Source organism: Oryzias latipes, chromosome 15 (assembly GCF_053564925.1).
Source record: "Oryzias latipes strain Hd-rR chromosome 15, Olatipes_Hd-rR_3.1".
NCBI classification, from domain to species: Eukaryota; Metazoa; Chordata; class Actinopteri; order Beloniformes; family Adrianichthyidae; genus Oryzias; species Oryzias latipes.
This window is the reverse complement of record NC_136251.1, coordinates 20,517,615-20,539,935: the sequence shown is the minus strand read 5'-3', so window position 1 is coordinate 20,539,935 and position 22,321 is coordinate 20,517,615. Positions and strand designations below refer to the sequence as shown.

General features: G+C 37.5%; 2 protein-coding genes across 8 annotated transcripts; both read left to right on the top strand.

Annotated features, from left to right (window-relative positions):
• Positions 1 to 753: 753 nt before the first annotated feature.
• On the top strand, positions 754 to 10,459 carry LOC101165664 (coiled-coil domain-containing protein 6). Of its 2 annotated transcripts, none has more exons than XM_004077067.5 (10): positions 754 to 797; positions 952 to 1,260; positions 2,310 to 2,459; positions 3,668 to 3,796; positions 4,210 to 4,313; positions 5,848 to 6,008; positions 6,774 to 6,930; positions 8,123 to 8,223; positions 9,018 to 9,139; positions 9,257 to 10,459. In XM_004077067.5, the coding sequence occupies exons 2-10, from the start codon at positions 1,006 to 1,008 to the stop codon at positions 9,455 to 9,457; spliced, it is 1,380 nt and encodes a 459-aa protein (XP_004077115.1). In that variant the 5' UTR covers positions 754 to 797; positions 952 to 1,005; the 3' UTR covers positions 9,458 to 10,459. The 2 variants fall into 2 exon arrangements, with proteins under 2 accessions (XP_004077115.1, XP_078788081.1); XM_078931955.1 differs by having other exon boundaries at positions 779 to 797; positions 881 to 1,260.
• Positions 10,460 to 15,128: 4,669 nt separating this feature from the next.
• On the top strand, positions 15,129 to 22,020 carry LOC101165170 (monocarboxylate transporter 9). 6 transcript variants are annotated; one of them, XM_078931954.1, is made up of 7 exons: positions 15,526 to 15,771; positions 16,161 to 16,299; positions 16,383 to 16,628; positions 17,622 to 17,765; positions 18,367 to 18,462; positions 19,463 to 20,341; positions 20,468 to 22,020. In XM_078931954.1, exons 3-7 carry the CDS (start codon positions 16,430 to 16,432, stop codon positions 20,650 to 20,652), a joined length of 1,503 nt encoding a protein of 500 aa, XP_078788080.1. In that variant the 5' UTR covers positions 15,526 to 15,771; positions 16,161 to 16,299; positions 16,383 to 16,429; the 3' UTR covers positions 20,653 to 22,020. The 6 variants fall into 6 exon arrangements, with proteins under 6 accessions (XP_023819452.1, XP_023819454.1, XP_023819450.1 ...); XM_023963681.2 differs by having other exon boundaries at positions 15,607 to 15,771; positions 16,380 to 16,628; XM_023963684.2 differs by lacking the exons at positions 15,526 to 15,771; positions 16,161 to 16,299 and adding an exon at positions 15,129 to 15,320 and having other exon boundaries at positions 16,380 to 16,628.
• Positions 22,021 to 22,321: the final 301 nt, after the last annotated feature.

Below are 22,321 nucleotides of genomic sequence, written 5' to 3'. Positions count from 1 at the left end.
TCATTTGTAATGGCCTTCCACTCTGCTGTTCCCATTTCCCACTCTTCTAAAGTCTTTTCCCTTCTTCCTCCCTCCCCACGTAACCTTTGTGCTATCCTAGGCACTTTAACGTTGGAAGTTGGGTCATCTAGACCGACTAGACAGTCCACTGAACCTTTTTTCTTCAATGATTTGTGAACCTCACTGGTGAACACGTCAAATTAAGGGTGGGGTCATCTAAGATAGCACAAGGGTTACAATGTTCAAGCTTCTCCACTGCACCCAACAAATAGGACTACAGCAAAAACATTTTCTAATGAGTGTTAATAACGGCCTGGAATTATCAGAATCAGAATTAGAATTATTTTATTGATCCCACATGTGGGAAATTTCTGCGTTACCATAGCAGTTTGTAACCATGAAAAGAAAATGTAATAAAATGAAAACAAGTAAATGTAAACAAGTAAGATGGTATTATCATTTAAAAACTATGAATATTATGAATAGCTAACAATTAAATGGTTAATATTTGTATTAAATATTTGTCATTTACAGACTTATACAATAATGTTATAGTATAAAAAATGTCATAATATTAAGTTAAACAGCAGCTGGATGGCTCAGTGGGCTGTGTGTATGCGTGGTGCATAGGAAACAAGGGTTTGTTTCCCAGGGGGTGGGATGAGCTCGATCCAGTTTGGAAGCAAGGCCTTTCATGCTCCTGATCAACACTGCAGCCACAAGGGGGCGCAAAAAGCACGGCCAAACCAAATGTGCGACTCAGTGAAAGCTGATTCACTGTGGCGACCTCTGACGAGGTATGTTGGAAGGAATAAGATTTCAGGTTATATATAAAATAAAATTTAAATATGGGTTTACTATCTTTGTTTATATTTTTCAGTCATAAACAGTCAGGGACCTCAGTAAATGGTATACTTCCTTGTAAATTTTGGCCCTTTTGGCTTGCCATAGTATCTGCAACTGCTGTCGTCCATCCTCCCCTGCTTCACACACTGTCGCACAGCCATGGCGGACAGCGCGAGCGAGAGCGACACTGACGGTGCGGGGAGCAGTTCAGCCACTCCGATGTCATCCTCTGCCTCCAGTTCTGCAAAACCGAGCATAGTCATTTCACAGTTTCGTCTGGAAGAGCTGACAAATCGTCTTGCATCGTTACAGCAGGAGAACAAAGTTCTTAAAATTGAGCTGGAGACGTTTAAACTGAAGTGCAAAGCCCTGCAGGAGGAGAACCGAGACCTTCGCAAAGCTAGCGTCACCATTGTGAGTAACGTTAGCAAGCTAACTGCTATATGCTATCCCACGCTATAAGTACAGTTCATTTGTCAGCAAGTAAGGAATGCTCGTTTTTGTGTAATTTGCCAATAAATCACAACAATATAATAATTCTAATTTGAATGCAATTGAATTTATGTTTTTCTCTGTTTAGCTGTTTTTTAACTGTAACATTGTTGCTAAATTAGCCAGCAAAGCTGCTTTGTTTTTTTCCTTTAGCTAATTTTGGCTAACGTTAGCAAAACTGTATCAAAACGATGCCAAACTAAACGTGGACTCATCGGTACACAATTTAAAATATTTACTTTTTGTCATTTGGATTGGGAGGGTTTCTCTTTGATAACGTCGTTGATACATTAGCAAGAAGATTAAAGGTGTCTGAATGAAAATTAATAAATCAGCTACAAAAAATGTGCATGAATTGTCGCGTCGTCATGTGTCTGCATGCTTGGCCACTGAGCCACAGCTTCATATAAATGTGTAACAGATCTGTTGGATGGATGAAGAGTATGTAGACCAAACTTAACGAGCTCAACAGACTGCCAAATAACTAAGTTTGTGAGTGTGAGGAAATTAAACCTTCAAACTGTTCACTTTCTTGTAGCTGAATTGTCACCAACTATTTTGAATTCTTGTTTATTAATAGATTTTCCTCAAAAACATCTCAAGTTGTCAGTTCTTGTTAACCTTGAATGAGAGGAATTGGGGATGAATAATGAGACTGGCAAGGGCAAACGTATCATCACACTGAAATGCTAGCTGCTCCCCCAAGCCCTACACATTGCAGCCCTAATGTGTCACTCCTTCCTGCGCTGCAAGTCAGCTTATACTGCAATATCTATTGAGTCATCTGGTCAAATTAAGCTCCCTATTTGGCTTGCAGACTTCACTGCAGCAGACTGAGTGAGTGGTGTATATCTGTCAATTTCTCCTGGGATCGTTTTTACGTTTTAATCAAGATAAAAACCGCTTTGCTTTGCCATGTCCGCCAGGTCCTTTCTTTAATTCCTGATCCTATATATCTTTCCTCCCCACAGCAAGCAAGAGCGGAACAGGAGGAAGAGTTTATCAGCAACACTTTGTTCAAGAAGATCCAGGCCCTCCAAAAGGAGAAGGAGACCTTAGCAGTCAACTATGAGAAGGAGGAAGAATTTCTCACCAATGAGCTGTCAAGGAAACTCATGCAAGTGAGTTTGTTTGTGAGAATTTTAATGGCTTAATAGATTCAAGAACCGATTTATTTGATCTTTATTAATTTACTACTGTTTTTTTTATGGAGAAAAAACAGAGTTGTGTAAAATAAAAATGCCAAATAGGAAATCCTCTTCAACCTTAGTCTCTCACCTCGTTTCACATGTTTAAATACACGAGTGGGAAAATTTGGCAGTAGGAACAAAACGACTTACTTCCTTGTCTAACCTCTATAATGATTTTATTTGTTTGACTTGGTGCCACTTGACAACTTTTCAATGATATGAACCCAAATTATTGGCCAGTTATTGTGATGTGATGTGACAATAATGGTTTTCCTCTGTTGAAAATGCTGTATTATTACTGAATCATCAGTGGGTTCAACTGATTGTGGTAAAACATTTCAAATACAACACTGTTACCTTTAGTTGCCTCTTAAAAACGGCGAGTTTCTTAAAGTTTATTTAATAGAGCTTACATTTCTCTGACTAAACTAATAATAGAGACAGCTTTAAAATCTTTGTCACATATTTAAAAGTGGTAGTTAAACATTTGTTGTTCAGCCAATTGAATATGCTACCTTATAATAAAGATGGTGTGCTGGAGTCTTTTTAGAAGTCAACAAATCTATCAGTTCCTTTTCTGGAGCTGCAGGAGAAACTGTACATGTTTTGTTACGAAAGGATAGAGAGGTGGGAGTCATTTGATCTAAATTATCATTGAGGCTGTGACTAAGACCACCGTTTGTTTTGTTTCTGTCAAAATAAAGGGTTCAATTAAACAAATTTGAAATATTTTTTGTCATTTCCCTTAGTTGGATTATGAAAATTGTCATTTCCACATTTTCTCTGCAGCTTTTCCCTACACAAGTTCAAATGGCCGTCTGCATTATGACTAATCACTTGCATAATCCATTGTAGAGAGGCCCTATTTTGAATTACATTCTGCCACACCCTTACTGAGCTTCCAAAAAACTGCTATGTTTTAGTCCAAATGGATGTTTTTTTTTTCTCTCTCCATCATTTTGAAAGTATTTTGAAAATTAAAACCAAATTCTGTGATCTGACAACTGGTTTAAATGGTTTTAGCATGACTAACTATGAAATGTCTCCCTGTCTGCTTGGCTAGTCTTTTCTGTCCTTGGTTTAGTCTGTTTCACTCACGTCTTTTCATTTCTTTGCCCTTGTTTCTTTTTCCTCCATAGCTCCAGCATGAGAAGGCAGAGTTGGAGCAGCACCTTGAGCAAGAGCAAGAGTTCCAGGTTAACAAGCTCATGAAAAAGATCAAGAAAATGGAGAATGAAACCATTTCAAAGCAGCTCACCCTAGAACAGGTATACCTAACTTTTAGCAAATGTTTTAGTAAGCTTAGTTGTGTAGTAAAATATGCATTCCTAAATTCTTACCAAACGATGTTGTAATTTGTCGCTGGATTCGACCTTCCTTTCTCTTCCTTTATCACATGGATCTGTGTTTTCCAGCCACTATCGCAAATGTTTCATACTATTTTGTGCATTTTCTCTTGAAAGCAAGATTAAATCAACATGCATATTTGCTTAAAAATATGTTTCTGTCTCTGAGAAACCAAATGTAAGATTTACTTTAGAGACTCCCCACCCCAGCTCGTCTTTGAAGCTTGCCTTGGACAAAGACCTTGAACTTGAACAGGATGTTTGCGTGAAATGTTGTGAATGCTTTGCAGCATGAAGAATTTTCTGACTCTTCACATAACACTTGTGTGATACAGTTGAGGCGAGAAAAGATCGACCTTGAGAACACGTTGGAGCAAGAACAAGAAGCTTTGGTCAACAGACTGTGGAAGCGAATGGACAAACTGGAGGCGGAGAAAAGGTATTGTTTTCAATCATACTACAAGCCTGATTTCTCAAGCAATAGTTTAAGCAGAAGGTCCAGGAACTCACACATGCAGCGCACACTAATATCAATGACTTGTATTAACACAATCAAGCCATGCAGGGTTAAAAATATCAACAAATTTACTAAATATGATTCAATGATTGACCTGTAACTGGCTAGCTATTAGACAATATTATCCTGCTCACACTCAAGGTGCTGTCTCGAAATATAAATTATAACCACACTAGAAACTACCAAATTTGCCTAAAAATGCTCCACAGTGTTTTTTCAATTGTTTCTCTCCTGTTTTGTAAAAATACAGTTTATATGAGACCGCTTCATGATGTGAAAGAACGTGTGAAGTGCTGCTTTGAGGATATTCTAGCACCTCCAGTATTCTTATCTAGAGGAAGTTTCACGCCTTTGAACACCTGACAAAACAATAGCTGTCTGTAAGCATTTTAAGGTATTCTTGTGATCATCTGTGGAGATATTGAAGTTTCAGGGAATTGTCTTCAAGCATGAGCGCTTGGTTAACTTTCATGCAGTTCAGTTCACTTTTCATTTATCACTTTAGATTGTTTGGTTTTTTTTTTGCATTTTTTAATAGTTTCTAAATGTTTTCTGCTTGATCTGTGTTTTTAATTGTTGTTCTTTTTTTCATAAGAGTGACTTCTGTGTAGTGTTAGGACTTCAAAAGATCTTTTTTGTTTTTGGTGGAAGAAGTCTTTTCTTTCAGTTACAATAGTTACAAATTCTTCATTGTTTTACCATTTGCTTTGAGGACACACCTTCAAAACATCTGTTACTTCACCTGTTTGCCCACTAGGGGCATCTATGTACGTAAACAGGGTTTATTTATTGTGATGTATGTTTTAGCGTGACTATTGTGTCTGGCACGTATATGTACGTTACAAAAATAGGTAGCTTGATAAATATTAACTGTTTAAACAGTTTACTTTTTCAGTGCAAGTTCAGATTCAAATCTTTTTTTCTTTTCAATCTCAGTGTTTTTTCCAGGAAAAGGTTTTTCTTTCACTTTCCTTTCTCAGTTTCCCACCACAGTGACCTAAATCTGGGGCCGTACTTCACCTTCAGAAATACCCTTTGCCCACAAAAACAGTACCTGTCTCTGACAAATCTTAGATCAACAATTGTTTTCAAATATATTTATTTGAGGATTTGCTTCTTATTTATATCTAGTTACATTTTTTAAGTTTTTAAAGTAATTTATAAAAAAAAATTATTGCTTTGAATATTGCTTACCTTTGGTTATTTATTCACAGGCATAGAAAGCGTTTTAACATTTTGCAAATTTTTGGACATTCTGTTTGTTTTCTGTATGTTTAAAACCGATGGATTTTCTCCAATATAGACTATAATTGTAAAAAAAAAAATTGGTTAAATAAAAAAAATCTGTTGTAGTTAAGTAGGCTTATGTTTATGCAAAACGCTATCAAATGACATTGTATTGTAAGGCTCTTAACATAACTGTAATTTTGTGTTTGCTTGCTTTTTGCTAAATTAGAATCCTTCAGGAAAAGTTGGACCAGCCCGTGTCGGCTCCTCCTTCCCCGAGAGACGTTTCCATGGAAATAGACTCACCAGAGAACATGATGCGGCATATCCGCTTCCTCAAGAATGAGGTGGAGAGGCTTAAGAAAAGCCTGCGAACCACTGAGCTCCAGCGTAAGTGTCTGACCCATTACCCAAGGCCCACATGACCACAAATTCTAACCAAGGATGCAATTGGAAACGTTGAACTGGAGAACAACAATGTAAGATAATTCATTCCAGTCTGTCTTAGTTTAAATGGAAGAAACACAAAGTAATGTTGTCTTGCTTTTACACTCTTGCCAGCTTTGGGATTTTGTTTTTCAACCTGACGCAACCAAACATGTACTACTTCAGTTACTATCCAATTAAATATATATATTTTACCTTCACAATTGAAATTATTGTCAAAGCTGAAAAAAAGGAATTTATGTTAAAACAGACGTTATTCGATATAAATAAAAATCAATAAAAAAAACATTCCTAGGTTTTGGAAAATAAAATAAAAACATACTTTAAAATGGCTTTATGTAAAAGTGTAATTATACCTTTCCACCACTATAGGGAGATGTGCATTCAGTTTTTGACCCATGCATTGATAAGTGACCAGTAACTTAAGAATGGGTTTATAGTTTTTCTCACAACCTATTTGGTTGAGATGGTTTTGACCCACTTCCTCTAAATTTGAATATAATTTTAAAAAAATGCGTTCAGATGAAATTGCTTTTACGGTTGACCACAGAAGGTAACTATAAGTGTTAAGTATTCTGGTAAAATATACTGCTTGTTTTCTTATTTAATATTTTTATTTTCTGAAGAAAAGTTGTGAAATCTTTGTCCTTTGATGCTGATTCATGGTTGTGTCAGCTGACAAAATTCCACCCGTGTCTCCCCTAACAGACACAGAAAAGCGCGCCCAGTACATCGAAGAAGAGCGTCAAATGAGGGAGGAAAACATCCGGTTGCAGAGGAAACTCCAAAGAGAAATGGAGCGCAGGGAGGCTCTGTGCAGGCAGCTGTCAGAAAGTGAATCCAGTTTGGAGATGGATGATGAAAGGTAGATGGAGCAGCATGTCAATAAACAGATTAGAATGCAGGCTGAGATAATAAATACATGTAAAAAGCCTCTGCTTGTGATATTGTTGATGTTTAAATTGAGCAAATGTCAAAGATGGGCCGTTTGCAGTGGTTTATTTTAATCAATCAGAGCTTCAACTTGTTGAAATGAAAATTTCATGGAACACATTTGCCTAATATGCAAAAAGCAAAAGATGCTGGTGCACGTATTGAGCATAGCTTATTATTTTAAATGCAACAATATCTTGTTGCACTTAAATTAGACCCACGGTATTCAGACTTATGTCTGTCTGAATCCATTTTTCCCAACGTTTGCAGGAACACTTAATGGAGACAAGATCATATATTTTTAGGCCAAGAGGAACACCTTTATCTTTTCTTTTTGTTAATATTAACTTGGGAATTATCTTTCGTACATAAACAAACTTTGTTTTTTTGGTTTTAACACAGGGAAACTCACAATCGAGTTTTGCAGGAATTTACCATAGAAACCGTCCCAAAATTCTTGCTTTTTTTCCTTGAAGTGATCAAGCTGGCTTTGTAATCTTAACAAAGTTTCTTTGGTTTCTTTGATTTAAGTTTTGGTTAGTGGCTCGTCATTCTTTCTCCTTTTCATCAGCATCTTCCGTTTTACAGCAGTGGTAACACAAGGCTTTAGTTGTACAAAATCGTCCGCTTTTTGTTTTTGTTAGGCTGAGCATTTGAAAACTACAAAACAATGTGTGTAATCCGATACCTTCCAGACCTTTGGCTTCAAATGTCTAAAGTCTACATTTAGAAACTTTCAAGCATAGGGTGGGGCTCACCTTTTGATGTTTTAGAAAACCTTCAGGGGTTCTAAGAAAAACGAGAAGGAAAGATGAGGAAGGGAAAAAAAATGCAAATAAAGTAAAAGAGAACATTATTTATAACACTGACATTTCCACCACGACGAACAGAAAGCTTGTGTTACATCACATTGGTGACCAGAGTGTATCAGTTTCCTGAAGGGGACACCGGAGTCCAGCAACAAATACTATTAGGTAATAGTTCCCCCCAGCCTGTATTAGTTACATTGTTGTAAGCTTCACCGGTCAGGGTTTATGTGCCTGAGACGTGAAAGTATGTTTGCTGTCCTGTCTCAACTGCCTTCTCCTGCCTTAGAATTCCCTGTGGTTCCCTTCCCTTCTCAGGTACTTCAATGAAATGTCTGCGCAGGGTCTGCGTGCACGGACGGTGTCCAGTCCAATCCCTTACACCCCCTCCCCCAGCTCCAGCCGACCCATATCACCTGGTAGGTTCAAAACTTTGTCTTTGTTTCAAAGTTGACTTTATTGTATATGTTTGCTCTGTCTTAAAAGTGCAAACAAACATTGATTGCGAAGATTTCCATCCATAACAACATAACATAGTGTGCGGTTGTTGGTTTTTTTCCCATCACAAGATTTTGGAAGGAACCCAAAAGAAATTTTTAGAGCTTTTTATTTATCAGCTCTCAAGATACTTGAAATTTACAATGTCAAATATTTTAGAAAAAAACATTTCCTTTTACTAGATTTAATGGCATCACTGATGCCTGGAAAGATTCAGATATTCCATCGAGATTTCCACAACAAAGGGTATACTGTGAAAATGTATATTTTGAAATAATGTCATCCCCTTAGTTTCATTTAACCCTTTAACGCTGGTCTTAAAGGGTTAAAGAGTCAAACTTTCACCTAGAAACACTTTGTTTTTTTTCATTTGCTCTGCTAAGATCAGTTAGCAATATTTGCACTTAATTCCAAACTTGAAGCCCGTTAAGGTCATCATCTAGCCTGCCTAATTTCCTGGATTGTGTTATTGATCATTTTTTCCGATCAGTGCAACTGCTGGTTAAAAAAAAATAGTCGTCCTCTTCTAAGCCAACATGAACATCTGTCCTTTATTTGGTTTCAAAGGGGAACGAGTCAGATAGTTTTTTGAACATAATGGTTGGGACGACTAACTTCAGTTTAGTTGTGTTAATTTAGTAGTTTTATCATTGTTTGTGTGAACTGTGTGAGACTTTATTCTTTGCTAAACTGGTTTAATTTCACCGTCTTACAGGTCTCTCATATGGAACTCACACAGTTGGTTTCACTCCCCCCGCCACACTGTCTAGAGCTGCCATTTCCCACTATAACACCCCAGCCCTACACATTCACGGAAGTTCCTCCCATGCTGTTGCAGTAAGTAACCTCTCTTATAATTTAATAAGCAGACATCATTTCTTTTTTGCTCTTTTAATGCTTCCATGTTACTTAAGTTTTGCTCAATTGTGGTCTTTCTTTCTCTGCCTTAAACAGAGGCCCTCCCCAAGAAGAAGCACCAGCCCCGACAAATTCAAACGTCCAACACCCCCGCCTTCTCCAAACACGCACTCTGGGGCTCAACAGGCTCAGCCTCCACTCCTCCCACCAGCCCAGCCCATGGTCCAGTCCATGTCCTCCCCAGCAGCCATGTCACAGCATGCGGCAGCACCACAGCAGCCTCCCTCCCAGCCTTAATGCCACACACAGTCTCTGTGTTTGCGCATGAGTGCGCCCACTGAATGCCACGATGCTACTGCAGCAACTTCCATCATTACCAGCTCCGGAAGTAAAGTTTCTTACAGTTAAAGTCTACAAAAGACTACTTTGAAAGGGTTAGTAGGGAGAAGAAACGATACAGCATCTTAGCCTTTGGTAATGGTAAGCTGCCAAATCCACGTGGCTTTACTTAACTACTCTTAAAGAATGGATGGACTTACAAATAATCGCTTCTGGGATTTGTAGACAAATATTTTCGTTCTAATTTCTGTTTTTTTTTTTTTTTTTTTTTGTATTTTTTACTTTTGCTTTGGACTCTAGCTGATCGGAATTGTTGTTGTGGCGCTTCTGAAATAGCACAAACAGCACATTCAGTATGTGTCATGGTGGTGTCTTAATCATAGATTGAATCAATGGGATGTACGATAGAGAAATAATCGAATTCATAGATGGTCAGTTGTTTTTCTGCCTTTAAGATGACACTCAATAGCAGTAATGCTCTCCACTCCAGTTCACTCCTTTTTTTTAAAACAAATATCAGTAATTCAAAGCCCAATTGCTCCATAGTTTTGATTTGATCAGCATTAAGCATCATAAAAAGACTGCTTGGAGTTTCTCTGTTAGAGGGCATTGATCAAATGGATGTGTCAGCAGTCATTTTATATCTGAATGCATTCAGGAGTGTGCTGCTCCTTATCTATAATGAAGGGTAACCATAAACCACAAATAAATGTCGTTTGGGTTGTTTCAAAAAGAAATATATAGTCTAAGGTGTTGAAACTTAGTCATGTACTCAGTCTCTTCTCTGATCTTAACTGGTGTATTTCTGAAAGCTTCTATCATCCTAATGGATATTCTTCATCAGAATAAGAAAAAAAAAGATAATGCTCTACACTAAATATACATACTGCTAAAACATTCTAATTGAATGGTACTGTTGAACTAAATTTCTATGTATGATTAAAGCTCTTGAGATGACGACTCTCGTTTCTAATTGTCAGTTTTATGGACGTAAGCCGGCCACCTGAAAGATGTTCTGTAATTGGAGACTTAATTTCTTTTTTTGTTTTTATTTTACGTGTTCTTAACAAAATTCTTACTTGCATGTTCTTTCAATGTGGCTTGAACTTTTTATTAAACCTTTACCGTCAGAGTTAATAAGGTAATCCCCCCCCAGAAAAAAGAAGGAACACATATGGGGAGATTTCCTTTCAACTATTTTCACAGATGTCTCATTCCATTTAGCCAGATATATCTAGGGGGGGGGGTTGGCTTTCTACTTTTTCATATTTCGAAATTTCATAGTTATTCTGCTCCAAGAGCTGTTGAGAACGTTTGCCAAAAAAGTGCATATTTCTCTGTTTTTAGTCCACTAGAATAATGTCTTTGATGTCCAAAAAGAAGACAGGATTTTTTACCACAGACTTACAAAAAGCACATTGCTTAAACAAATTGTTCTGTTTTGTCTTTATATTTTAATAGTTATTTAAAATTTTCAAACAACTTACTCTGTTGTCGCAGAAAGTGTTTTCAGAATAATTTTTTGTGTTTTATACCAAGCACATTTTCTAAAAATGTTTTTTTTTTTTTGTGAATTATGTTTCCCCACATTCTTGGAGTCTTATATAACCTTAAAAACAAAGGTTCCAAGAGACAATTTATTTTATTTTTTTTGCTGGCATTTATTGTCTCTTTGAGTCTACCTGGCTTTAACCGGTTCTAGCTGGTGGAAAACAAGAGGAGCGGTTTCCTTAAATCAATCATTCCAGGGTCATTAAACATGGTAAACCTTTGTAATGTGAGTGCAATAACAGTGGATGAGAGGAGAAGAGGACAGGCATGATTGCCTGCATGGCACATTATACTGACCACAGGTAACCAGCTCATTCAGTCATAGGGTCAGGTTAAACTTACGACAGATGAAACATGCTTTAGATCCTTGGTGTGATATAAATGTCTTTTTTACAAAGCTCTGCCCAGATTTCAGGTACAACGTAGATCCTTGGGGTGTTCTCTCAGCAACTTGATCTAATCCAAACAGGAATCTAGATTGGCAGCTCAGCATGGCGCTGCAGGGTGCTAATATGACCTTTCATCTCTGTTGTGTTGTAAAAGTAGTCCGTCAGACCAGGAGAGATTTACCCAGACTGCAGGGTGGCTGCGTGTGGTTATACCCGACAAGTCTTACAGAAGAGAACAGCGGGCAGCCGCTTCTCAGGTATCAGAAAAGTACTGGACGTAAAAGAGGCATTTTCAAAAAACATCAGCCCAGCTCACGTCCAACTGCTGGGAATGAGAGGACACCTGCACAATCAGAACTTGATGGTCCTTTTTTTTTGTTTCAGCATGAAAGAGCAGAAAAAAAAATGCTTCATGAAGTCCTGCTTGTATGAATGTTTACCAGAAAATCTCCTGATGGGCTTCAGAGCAATATATGTTATTTTGATGCTTCTTTATCCATTCTCAAATATTCAAAGGAAAAGATAACAACACGGCACATCACACTTGTGTACAAGCAAGCAAATCATCACAGGGATTTTTTTTATAAGCAGCTGAGCAGTAAAACATGGTCTGTGAAATTATTTTACAGTTCTATAAAAGTAAAAAGTTTCTTTTATTTTTTTGTTTTTACTGGAAAACTTTGTTTAAATAGGACAAAATGTGTGTTTAACAACAGAAAGTACACACAGTTCAGGAACATTTTCAGTCACATTGTCTGTAAGCAACAACATTAATGAAATACGTAACACCATTTTATTTATTTTATCGAACTCAGATTAAAACTCGAATCTTTTTAGACTGAAAGTAGATGCTCTCTGTTTGGTTACTTATGCATGGTTTGACTTCAAATAAATTTGGTTGCTTTTTTAAATTTAAAAATCCAAAAGAAGATGCACCACTTCCTTTGTTATGGATTCTCATGCCTTTATTGATTCAATAATTTACACTTTCTGCAAGTTATAGCCATTTCACTTCTGCATTGCAATGTACAAAATGCCAAGAAGAAGACACCTGAAATTCTTTCACAATACGTAGAATTGGCTCTAAAGTAAAGGGAGTTAAAAGATGTTTAAATAAAATGTATGGTATAGACCTAATAAACACTAAAAAAAAGACCTCGTTTGACCTTTATGGTTTGGAAAAGATATCACATTTAAGAGACGATGACCTGATTACAGTGGACGTGGTGATCAGGGCTTCCTGAAAGTCTGTATTAGCTCAACGTTTGCTTCCTGGTTTTGGTTTTCATTGACTGCACTGATTTCAAGAGGAAAAAAAAATTTCTTACGAAAAGCAAAAGTTGTTTCAACCTTGATTTTACGTTTTGCTTGTTGCATCCAAAGTAATGCTTTAGAGATGGGTTCGGTTTTATATCTTTTGAATTTCTGACTCAAATTATACCCAGTATCCTTGGAAATGTATAAACTGCTGCATTAAAACACATCCGTGCTGCTCATTAACTCAATGCATGCATGTCCAAAGTCTGGCCCGTGGGCCAAATAACACCCGCATTCAAATTTTTACCGGCCTGCTAGTTCCTGTCATAAAATCAATAATATGCTGCCCCCGGTACTTTCTGAAAATTCTTGAGTGTGTACTATTTCTTAAATATAGCTAAATTCAGGCATAAGCTTCTGTAAACCTGTGGCAACACTGTCATACTATCTTTCTGTAAGAAATTCTGGCTCATTTTTAAAATTTGGACTAAAAACAACACCAAAAAAAATAGTGTCACTGTTCTGAACCAGTGTTTTGATACTTGTGTTATTTTCCTGTTCATATCATCTATATTTAGAAGTTTACAGTGAGCATTTTAAAATGAATAACATTTAAATGCAGATTGAATGTTGGCAAAAGTTTTTTCTTTCTTTTTTTTTGGTCTTCAAATACAAAATTCACTGTAATTTGGGTAAAATTATATTTAGATATTCAGGTATCTCTATTCAATTTGAAGAAACAATAAATATCCCATTGCAATATGTAGAATTTTCATAAAATAGTTCATTTGCATTTAATTATATTACTGTAAACGGGTTCAAAGAACCAGGCCAATTGGTTCTCTCTCACACATTTTTATCCCACCAAATCTGGCCCTCTTTGAAAAAATGTTTGGACACTCTTAGTTTAAAATTATATAATTATTTATAGGTTAACACTTGTTCTATCATCTTAATATAAGTTCATCTGGTTCATGTTATATTTTAATCCAAAACGTAATTCCTCAAATAAACTCTGAGTGAGGCTTCCCCCCCCCCCCCTTAATCTCATTGTAAGGTACATTTTTCATGTTTCTTTTTCATTCTTTTGGATATGTCCTTTATTATAAAGATACTATTTAATGTCCTTAGACATGCACAAATTTAAACAGCAGACATAATAACTAAATCAAAGCAACTTAAAACTTAAAACTACATGAATAAAAGTGCATTAAATGAAACCAGCGTGCTGTATTTTAACCCTTTTTTCCAGCTATGAAAAAAAGTTACCTTTTGCTTTCATGTAGATACTGAATTAACATAATATTGGTGCCAAAGTGGTTTTATGTATCAATAAATGTCGAGGAGTTTAACAAATGCTTTTAAATTTGACGCTTGAATATGGGTGAATGTTATTTTATTTATTTTTTGTCTTTTGACTGCAATATTCTATTTTCTAGAACATTAAAAAAGACCACATGAACCCATAGTTAATGGTTCATCAATTTTCAGATCCAACATTAATTCCAATGGGTTAATAATCCACCCTCTAAACCCCTTTAAAAAATGTTTTGACCCCGTCCATCATGTGGCCTCTTTCTGGCTGAAACTGGTCTGGATAAAATATCAGTGTAATTCCACTGTATGGTACAATTAACTTTGCCTCACTTGTTCTTTTTGTCTGCTTCATTTTCCAGGCAGAAGGGGATTAAGAAGTAAATCTTTTGAGTAGCTCCCTTTCCAGATGGCAGACCTACCTCAGCTATGAGAAAACCCATCACAATTCTTAAAGATCTTTTTCCTGATTCAAAATAAAAGCAAGCTTCCGCTCTTCGTCTGGACAGTTTCCCTAGAGCCATCATCAACATCAGTTTTGCTTACATTGCATCACAATGTCTCTGACCTGAGGTTATGAGAATGGGGACAATCAAATAGGTGATAAACTTTTATGACACTCAAGCAGGGTTTCAAAGAGCAAATTTCCTTCCTGAGACATCCATGTAAAGCAAAGTTTGATTTTTGACACTTTTACGCAGATGCATTCTTAGATCTGCGGAACAATATTGTAAAATCAGATGCCTGAATCTAAAGAAATAGCAAATGATGCATTTCAAGTGACATATAAACGTTACATATTTTACAAATCTTTATAGGTCCCTATAACGTGGTTCTTATCCTTGGATCAGCTGTTTATTCCCTTATGTCTCTATTTATTTGGATGGAGCAGAGAGTTCTGTTGTTGTTCTCCTTCTCTTTTTATTTTTTGCACCATATACTTGATTTGAGATGTGATTAGAGTCTGGAAAACTGAGCACAACACGATCCAAGAGTTTTCCTTTAACTGCGCTCATCCTGGAGGTGCGCCCGCTTCGGCCGGTGAAGTGCTATTCCCATCTAAAACCGGTTTAGACTGGATGGTAACACCACCTATGATCTCGTGGGGGGAGTTTCATAAGCACCCATCGTTTGAACACCAAACTCAAATTTAGCTCGATCAGATTAAAGAAGCAGTGGGTCAAATAATATTTATTTTTTTCCCCTCCATCATGTTCTATTGTTTATATGCAGCTTTGTGGTATTAAAAAGACCCAACAAATAATGAAAAACGCGCCTCCTTTTTGTCGGTGAACACGAAGAACAAACAGGTAACAGATTTGTATTTGTGCATGTAATTGCTGTCAAAGAATGTCGTGTGAAAAAGGGGAAAAAAAAGTAAACAAACGAAGCGCAGACCGCATCAGTCTGCGTGTGTTTGCCGTGCATGCCCGTGAGTGTGTGTTGCGCACGAGACGCGCAGGAGGAAGCGGCGCTCTTCCTCTTGTATATCTGCGCTCTTGGACCAGCAAGAACAGCTTTGAACCGGTTTGAACATCGGCTACAAAGCAGTAACAAACGCATACACAATGAACAGCGATGTGGCAGCCCCGTCTCAGTCCCACTCTGACAAGGCAGCCGACAGCCCCAGCAGAGCGCAGATTGTGTTGTTGGTCTGAAAAAGATTCCGCATGAAGAGATTCGTTGGGTGCGCGGAAAGCTTTCTGCATGGAAAGTTGTTGCTGAGCGCGCAGCTCCGCCGCAGATGTTGTAGATGCTGAGGTGAGTGCTGCAGTCGTTTCTGATTACAGTCTGTGCCTTTATTTTGATAAACAACACAAGAACCACATTTATTCTTTTTTTATTTGATGACACTTCAGTCTTTCTTTAAAATATGTGCCAACACCTCACCCAATTTGACCTAAATAAGTGTATGCGGGGAAAACAGACATTCTCTGGAGCTTTGTGCCTACATGGGCTGTATTATAGTTGGCTGTTTGCTGCCACAGTGAAGCAATAGATTATGAATTTAAAATAAAGACAGGCTAGAAGAAAAACTGGTCAGCAGAAAGGACAGGGGTTCTTTTTAAGAAAGCTGACTCATAGAAAAGGCAGGTTTAAGGTTCAGGACACTTGGCCGTGCAGTCAACTTCCACCTCTCCTCCTCCAAGGTGTGGTTAAGCTGTAGGGAACAAAAAGGGCAGCAGGCTGGGAGTAAATTGCAGTCTTTGAGCTCAGGACCTCACACAGGTGACCCACCTGCTGCCCAGGCCAGGTGTTGCAGCACTCCTCCTTACATCGAGGATAGGAGTAAGTTGTGGGGAGGTTGTATAGCTGTTATCTATTGTTTTATCTTTTGGATAAATGTTTTTTTTCTTTTTTTTTTCCAGTAGACCCTCCTCTGTTAAAGCTGTAATAAAACCCGGCGGGCATCAGCAACATGACTTCATCTGCTAAAGACCTGGATGGAGGTTGGGGATGGGCGATTGTCGCAGCATCCTTCATGGCTCAGCTCCTGGCCTATGGGTCACCTCAGTCGGTGGGCGTCCTGTACCCTGAGTGGCTGCATGCCTTCCAGGAGGGCAAAGGCGTGACAGCCTGGGTGGGCTCACTTGTGGCAGGAGTGGGATTAATAGCCAGTGAGTAATCCATCTTCTCTTAAAAAAAATTCAAGATTACAGTTTAAAAGAAAAATAAATGTAAAAGAAAATGTAAAAAAAAAAGAAAAAGAAAAATTATATTCAGGCATTTTTTTGGAGTTCATTTGCTAAGTAATTGCAGACATATTAAATTATATTCATAAATTATATTTTAAATACAAGCCCTGTTGAACCTCTCAGCAAACCAACAATTTTGGATTTTCATCCAAAGTAAACAACGTTTTACTTATTTATGTTATGAAGCACTATTAGGAAACAGGAAGAAGCAGCTGTTGTCCTTTAATTTTATATCAAAAGAAAGCTTTTACCACAAGGAAAAAGCTATGAATCCTTTTGCTTTGTCCTTAAGATGACATGTGCTGCCAAGATGTTTACTAAACAGAGAGGCGATACAGGGGGACATTTCTGCTTTAGAGAGAGCTGGCTGGCTTTCAGGGTGGCATGGCTTCTCTCAGTCTTTCTGAAAAGCACTGCAGGTGAAAATAAAAACCAGACAGATATGGCATCGGGCTTCGGACAGTCCTCACATGTCCCAGATGTAATGTCCCTTTGCACTGCAGTTCCTGTTGCACTCCCTCCTAACCCACCAACCACTGTGAACGGAATCAGTTTGAAGGTCTTAGAGGGGAAGGAATCTGTAACGGTCGTATGACACATGACTCAAGCAGCCTCGGGATGAAAGATTTTACTGTTAGAGCGGGGAAGCCATGTCTTGCTGTTTTAGAATTGCACAGAGTGCTTTAATAATGAGTTTTGTAACCTATTAAAATTAAATAGAATCTAAACTTCAGCTCTTTTACAAGTTTAAAATCTAGTGAAATGTCTTATTGTCACCACTAGAGGCAGCAGTATTTTTTATTTTATTTACTCAGGATAAATAAAGCCGTTTTTATCATCTGTGTTCTTTGTTGGTTTGATACTTTTAATGACTTAGACTTTTTCCACCCTTTGACTGTGCCTTGTCTTCCACAGGTCCCATCTGCAGTGCCTGCGTAGACAACTTTGGGGCCCGTCCAGTGACCTTCTTCAGCGGTGTAATGGTTGCTGGCGGTCTGATGCTTAGCGCCTTTGCTCCTAACGTCCCATTTCTAATGTTTTCCTATGGGATTGTTGTAGGTAAGGAAGTACTTCATGATAGCAAAGTTCCTGGCAGTGGGCCAAACATAATGGAGCCAAAAAAATTGAAGTATGGACTTGGATCTTATTAGTTAACAATATCAGCACTTGATAACATCGTGTACGATGCAGCTCTTCCAATGTTAACAAATACAGCTCATAAAAAGTTGTAAACTCAGTGGGAATGAGCTGGAACACATGTCCAGTATTAGGTAACAGGAGATTAAGTATGAGCCCTAAACTGTTTGGGCTGTCGTGTGGGGGCTGCTGGATGGAGGGGGTGTATATGTGAAGAGCATCTTATTTTTAGAGCTATCGCTAGAAAGCTTACTCAGGTTGGGCAGTCACATGTAACTTGTTTGCGTCTCATCACAGCATGTTTATCTTGGTGGGTTGTCTAAAACACCTTCACAGCGTCTCTTTTAGCCCCTAATGAACCCAACATTGAGTTCATGTACTGAGACGACTAACATCCTCAGTTTTCAATATCTGCCTGATGTAGTGCAGGAAAAGGCAGAAGGCCACATTTACAGTACATTCACGTGTCAAAGTACTTTTAACTCAATATAATGTTTTCCTTTTGTTGTTTGTGCTTCTCCAGGCCTTGGTTGTGGTCTTGTCTACTCTGCCACTTTGACAATCACCTGTCAGTATTTTGACAAGAGACGCGGCCTCGCCCTGGGCATCGTCACCACAGGTACTCCCGTTTCCCTGTGAATTGTGGGTGCACACATGTTCTCTGTGCTCACTTCTCTCATATGAGAAGCTGGGAGCCTTAGGATGCTCAGGTAAATGAGAGTAGATTCCAGCCATTTAAGTGCCTCAGAGATCATCTGACTAAATGTGTCAATGGTAATTTTGCTAGCATTTAGCTTCCACTGTTTTTGTGTTTGCAATTTGTTAAAATATCAACTCCTCTGCTGTTATTGTTAATGCAATCGACAGTACTGGCCAAGTTCAAAATTTAAAGTATCTGTATCCGTATGTTAAAAATACTCAGTAGTTATTTAAATAGAAGTAAAAATTTCCCAGGTAAAAAAAAGTATTACATAGGTGAAAGCTAAAAAGTACCTGCACTTATGTAGCCAACTCATATATATATATATATATATATATATATATATATATATATATATATATATATATATATATATATATATATATATATATATATACCTGTATATACCTGTATATATATACAGGTATATATATATACCTGTATATATATATACCTGTATATATATACCTTTTACCTGGGAAGTATATATATATTTGTAATATATTTTATATTAAATAAATATAATAAATAACACATGCATATTGCAAGTTTAAAATGACAAAAAATTTTAAAATGACAATAATGTTGAAATGAAACAGAGACAGCCCTCTATGCTGATCAGCAAAGGGGTTCCTGCAAATTCCCAAAACAATATTTGTCCAGAAGGGGGCAGTACTGAGAAAAAATACTTTCTGGTTATAAAAATATTGGTGACTCATTTATTAAAGTTCTTTGATACGCTACAAAACATAATGAACAATAATAATGAATGTTTCTGTTTTGTATGTGGTTGAATTAAAAAAAAAACACGAGTTTTGGAAAAACACTCAAAAATGGTACTGCAGTATAGTACCAAAGTAAAAATACCATTTCCTCCTACTGAATTCAACAAAATGTCTGTCTTTGTCTTCTCATTCAGGTACAAGTATTGGAGCATTCATCTATGCCACCGCCCAGAATGAGTTGATTGTGTTCTTCGGCCTGGATGGCTGCTTACTCATCATCGGAGCTATTGCACTGAACCTCATGGCCTGTGCCGGCTTCATGAGGCCCCTCAACATGCCAGGGTACTACCTCAAACAAAAAGCTGCTCTGGAGCGCCACACAGAAGAGCAGCTTTTTGTCAAGCTGCCATTACATGACCTGAATATAACAACAGGTTCAGCTGTAACCACCGTGGAGAAAACTCCCACCGTTAAGGAACTGCTCATCACAATCGATGTCAAAGATCTGGCCATACAGATAGAGAAGAAGAAAAAAGGTCCTTTTGCTGGGGTAGCTATAGCAAAATTCATCAAAGCGAAGCAGAAGGCTTACTCCGAGTACATTCATTCCACGTGTGAGATTCTGCAGGATCAAGTCATGGTGGCCTTTTGTATTGGTATCTTCCTCTTCAGTCTGGGTGCATTCCCACCTGTGCTCTTCATTGAGGATGTGGCCCAAAGTGAAGGACTTATCGAAGAAGTTAGCCTCTTTCCTCTTGTGTCTATCGGGGCTATTGCCACTGGAGTAGGTAAACTAGTTCTTGGTATTCTGGTGGACATTAAATGGATTAACTGCGTTTATCTGTACGCCTTCACTATGTTTGCCGGAGGCATCGCACTGCTCCTCATCCCCATTACCAAAACCTACGTTGGACTGCAGATTCTGTCTGCCGTCATGGGTTTTTTCTCTGGAAACTGGTCGCTCACCTCCTACATTACCACTCACATTGTTGGCCTGGATAAACTGTCACAAGCTCACGGCATCCTAATGTTCTTTGGGGGATTTGGGATCATGCTTGGACCCCCAGTAGTAGGTAAGAAACTTTCTTTGTTTTCCCCTTTTTAAAGGCCTGCAGAAATGGTTTTATCCTTGAAAAAGTCATTTCCAACCAGTAATTTTGAGCAATCTTCTGATGTTTGTTTTTGTCTTTTCTTTACAGGCTGGTTCTTTGACTGTACTCAGTCCTACGACCTGGCGTTTTACTTCAGCGGGAGCTGTGTGTTATTAGGAGCATTCATCCTTTTGCTGCTCAGCCTTCCCTGCTGGAAAAAGAAGCCTGCTGATAAAGAGCGACCAGACATCCAGTATACTTGCACATGTGAAAAAGTCGCCTCCGTATCCTGAATTGTTGCACTTTACAAAGACGACATAATGACGCTCTGTATCTAAAGCTGTCAAGGCAGCATTGCCACCAGAACATTTTCAGGGCAATCCTTTTTAGGGCAAAGGTGGCACTTTTTTTAAGGAGGATTTTCTTGGCTTCCACTGAAAGGTCGCTTTGTACCAAATCTATATGATATTGGCTGTTAAAACTGTAGATGTTTTACTCCTGCTGTGGTACAGTTGGCACTGCTTTGGGTTCTTACCAGATCGCTGGTTCGATCAAGTATTATCCCAGTCCAGTTTTGTCAGGAAGAGCACTCAGTGTGAAAGTTCATCACTGTGCAAAATCAGTGGTCACCCCTGAAAAATGGGGTTTTAAGACCACTACTTTCTGAAACCTGCTATATTTTTGTCATCACCTCCTTTTACCAGGTTAACTAAACAAACGTCTTTAAAATCATAATTTAAAAAATATATTTTTCTTGGTCCATTATTTTTCATCATAGCTGAAGTACACTTTGGTTTTGCAAACCAAGCTGTGAAACACAAAGAAAACTTTCAAAAGTTGTAAAATCTGCATTATACACTTTTAAGGTTTTGAAAAGAGGTGCTCCTTTTTTATAACCTCCAGCCTTTTGTTTGTGTCTTCTTTAGCTGTTTTAAAAAATGGTTTAAAAAAAACCAAACACTTTATTTCTTTGTTACCAAAGCATGGCGAAGCCGGCCCACACACGGATTGTGTTTGGATAACGCATACGGTTTCCTTGAACTTTGTCATCAAGTGCATCATGGGAATGCTTCAGTTGGTTTTCTGAAAGATTCAGATTGACATAAAGAATATGTAAAAACCACAGAAAGGTCTTCATCTATGTTAAACCTTGACAGCATAACTTCCTGTGGCATGAGTTTGAACTATTGATACGTTGTATGTTTGTCAGGTTTATTCGTATGCTGTACGTTTGTGTCTATACACACATTTACATATGTGCACATTTTTATGTGTGTAGATTTTTTTTTATATTGCCTAGTTTTTGCAAAGCCTCACGTGCTAGTAAGTTTTTTTTAATGAAAAAAAAACTGGCCAGTAACTTGTTAAAAATGTTTTGATTTTAGTGCCTTTTTGAACCTCTACAGTTATCTAGTTAGAATTGTAGATGTGAGAGAACATTGGGATATTAGTTGAACCTTTCACATTTGTAGACTGAACAGTTTTTGTAGAAATGGTTTTTTTATTGTTAAAACATGTATGTCTGCTTCTTTGTATTGTTTATCCTATTTTAAAGTTTTCAGTAATGTTCTTTTTTTGTTTTGATGACATTTAAATATGTTTTTTTATTGCATTGGTGAAACTGCCCCACATTTGACCAATAAAAGAGGTGGTAACATTTACGGTTGGGAAACATGTTTGTCTATGTGCTCAAGCCATTCAATGTTACACAAAAATTAAATTAAAGAAAATATGATACTATTTGCTGAAAGAATTTAAAATAGCATAGGTGGAAATAAAACACGCATAGAATGTACATTTACTTAAATAATGCCAAAAAAGTTTATAGAATGGGCCAGATTTTCAAATATATATAACTTAGTTTCCCCTTTTGGAAATTAATTTTCCTGAAACAAATTTGAATCAAACATTTTAATAATTACTTAAGAATGATGCATTTGAAAATGCTTTTTAAATATGTAA

What these genes read in the sequence shown, in the direction of transcription:
- LOC101165664 (XM_004077067.5), top strand. Translation starts at nt 1,006, where the DNA reads ATGGCGGACAGCGCGAGCGAGAGCGACACTGACGGTGCGGGGAGCAGT. An exon ending in AGCAGCTCACCCTAGAACAG is followed by an intron (nt 3,797 to 4,209) that starts GTATACCTAACT and finishes TGTGTGATACAG; the next exon opens with TTGAGGCGAGAAAAGATCGA. An exon ending in CAGCCGACCCATATCACCTG is followed by an intron (nt 8,224 to 9,017) that starts GTAGGTTCAAAA and finishes ACCGTCTTACAG; the next exon opens with GTCTCTCATATGGAACTCAC.
- LOC101165170 (XM_023963684.2), top strand. Translation starts at nt 16,430, where the DNA reads ATGACTTCATCTGCTAAAGACCTGGATGGAGGTTGGGGATGGGCGATT. An exon ending in TTCCTATGGGATTGTTGTAG is followed by an intron (nt 17,766 to 18,366) that starts GTAAGGAAGTAC and finishes GTGCTTCTCCAG; the next exon opens with GCCTTGGTTGTGGTCTTGTC. An exon ending in GCTTGGACCCCCAGTAGTAG is followed by an intron (nt 20,342 to 20,467) that starts GTAAGAAACTTT and finishes TTTTCTTTACAG; the next exon opens with GCTGGTTCTTTGACTGTACT.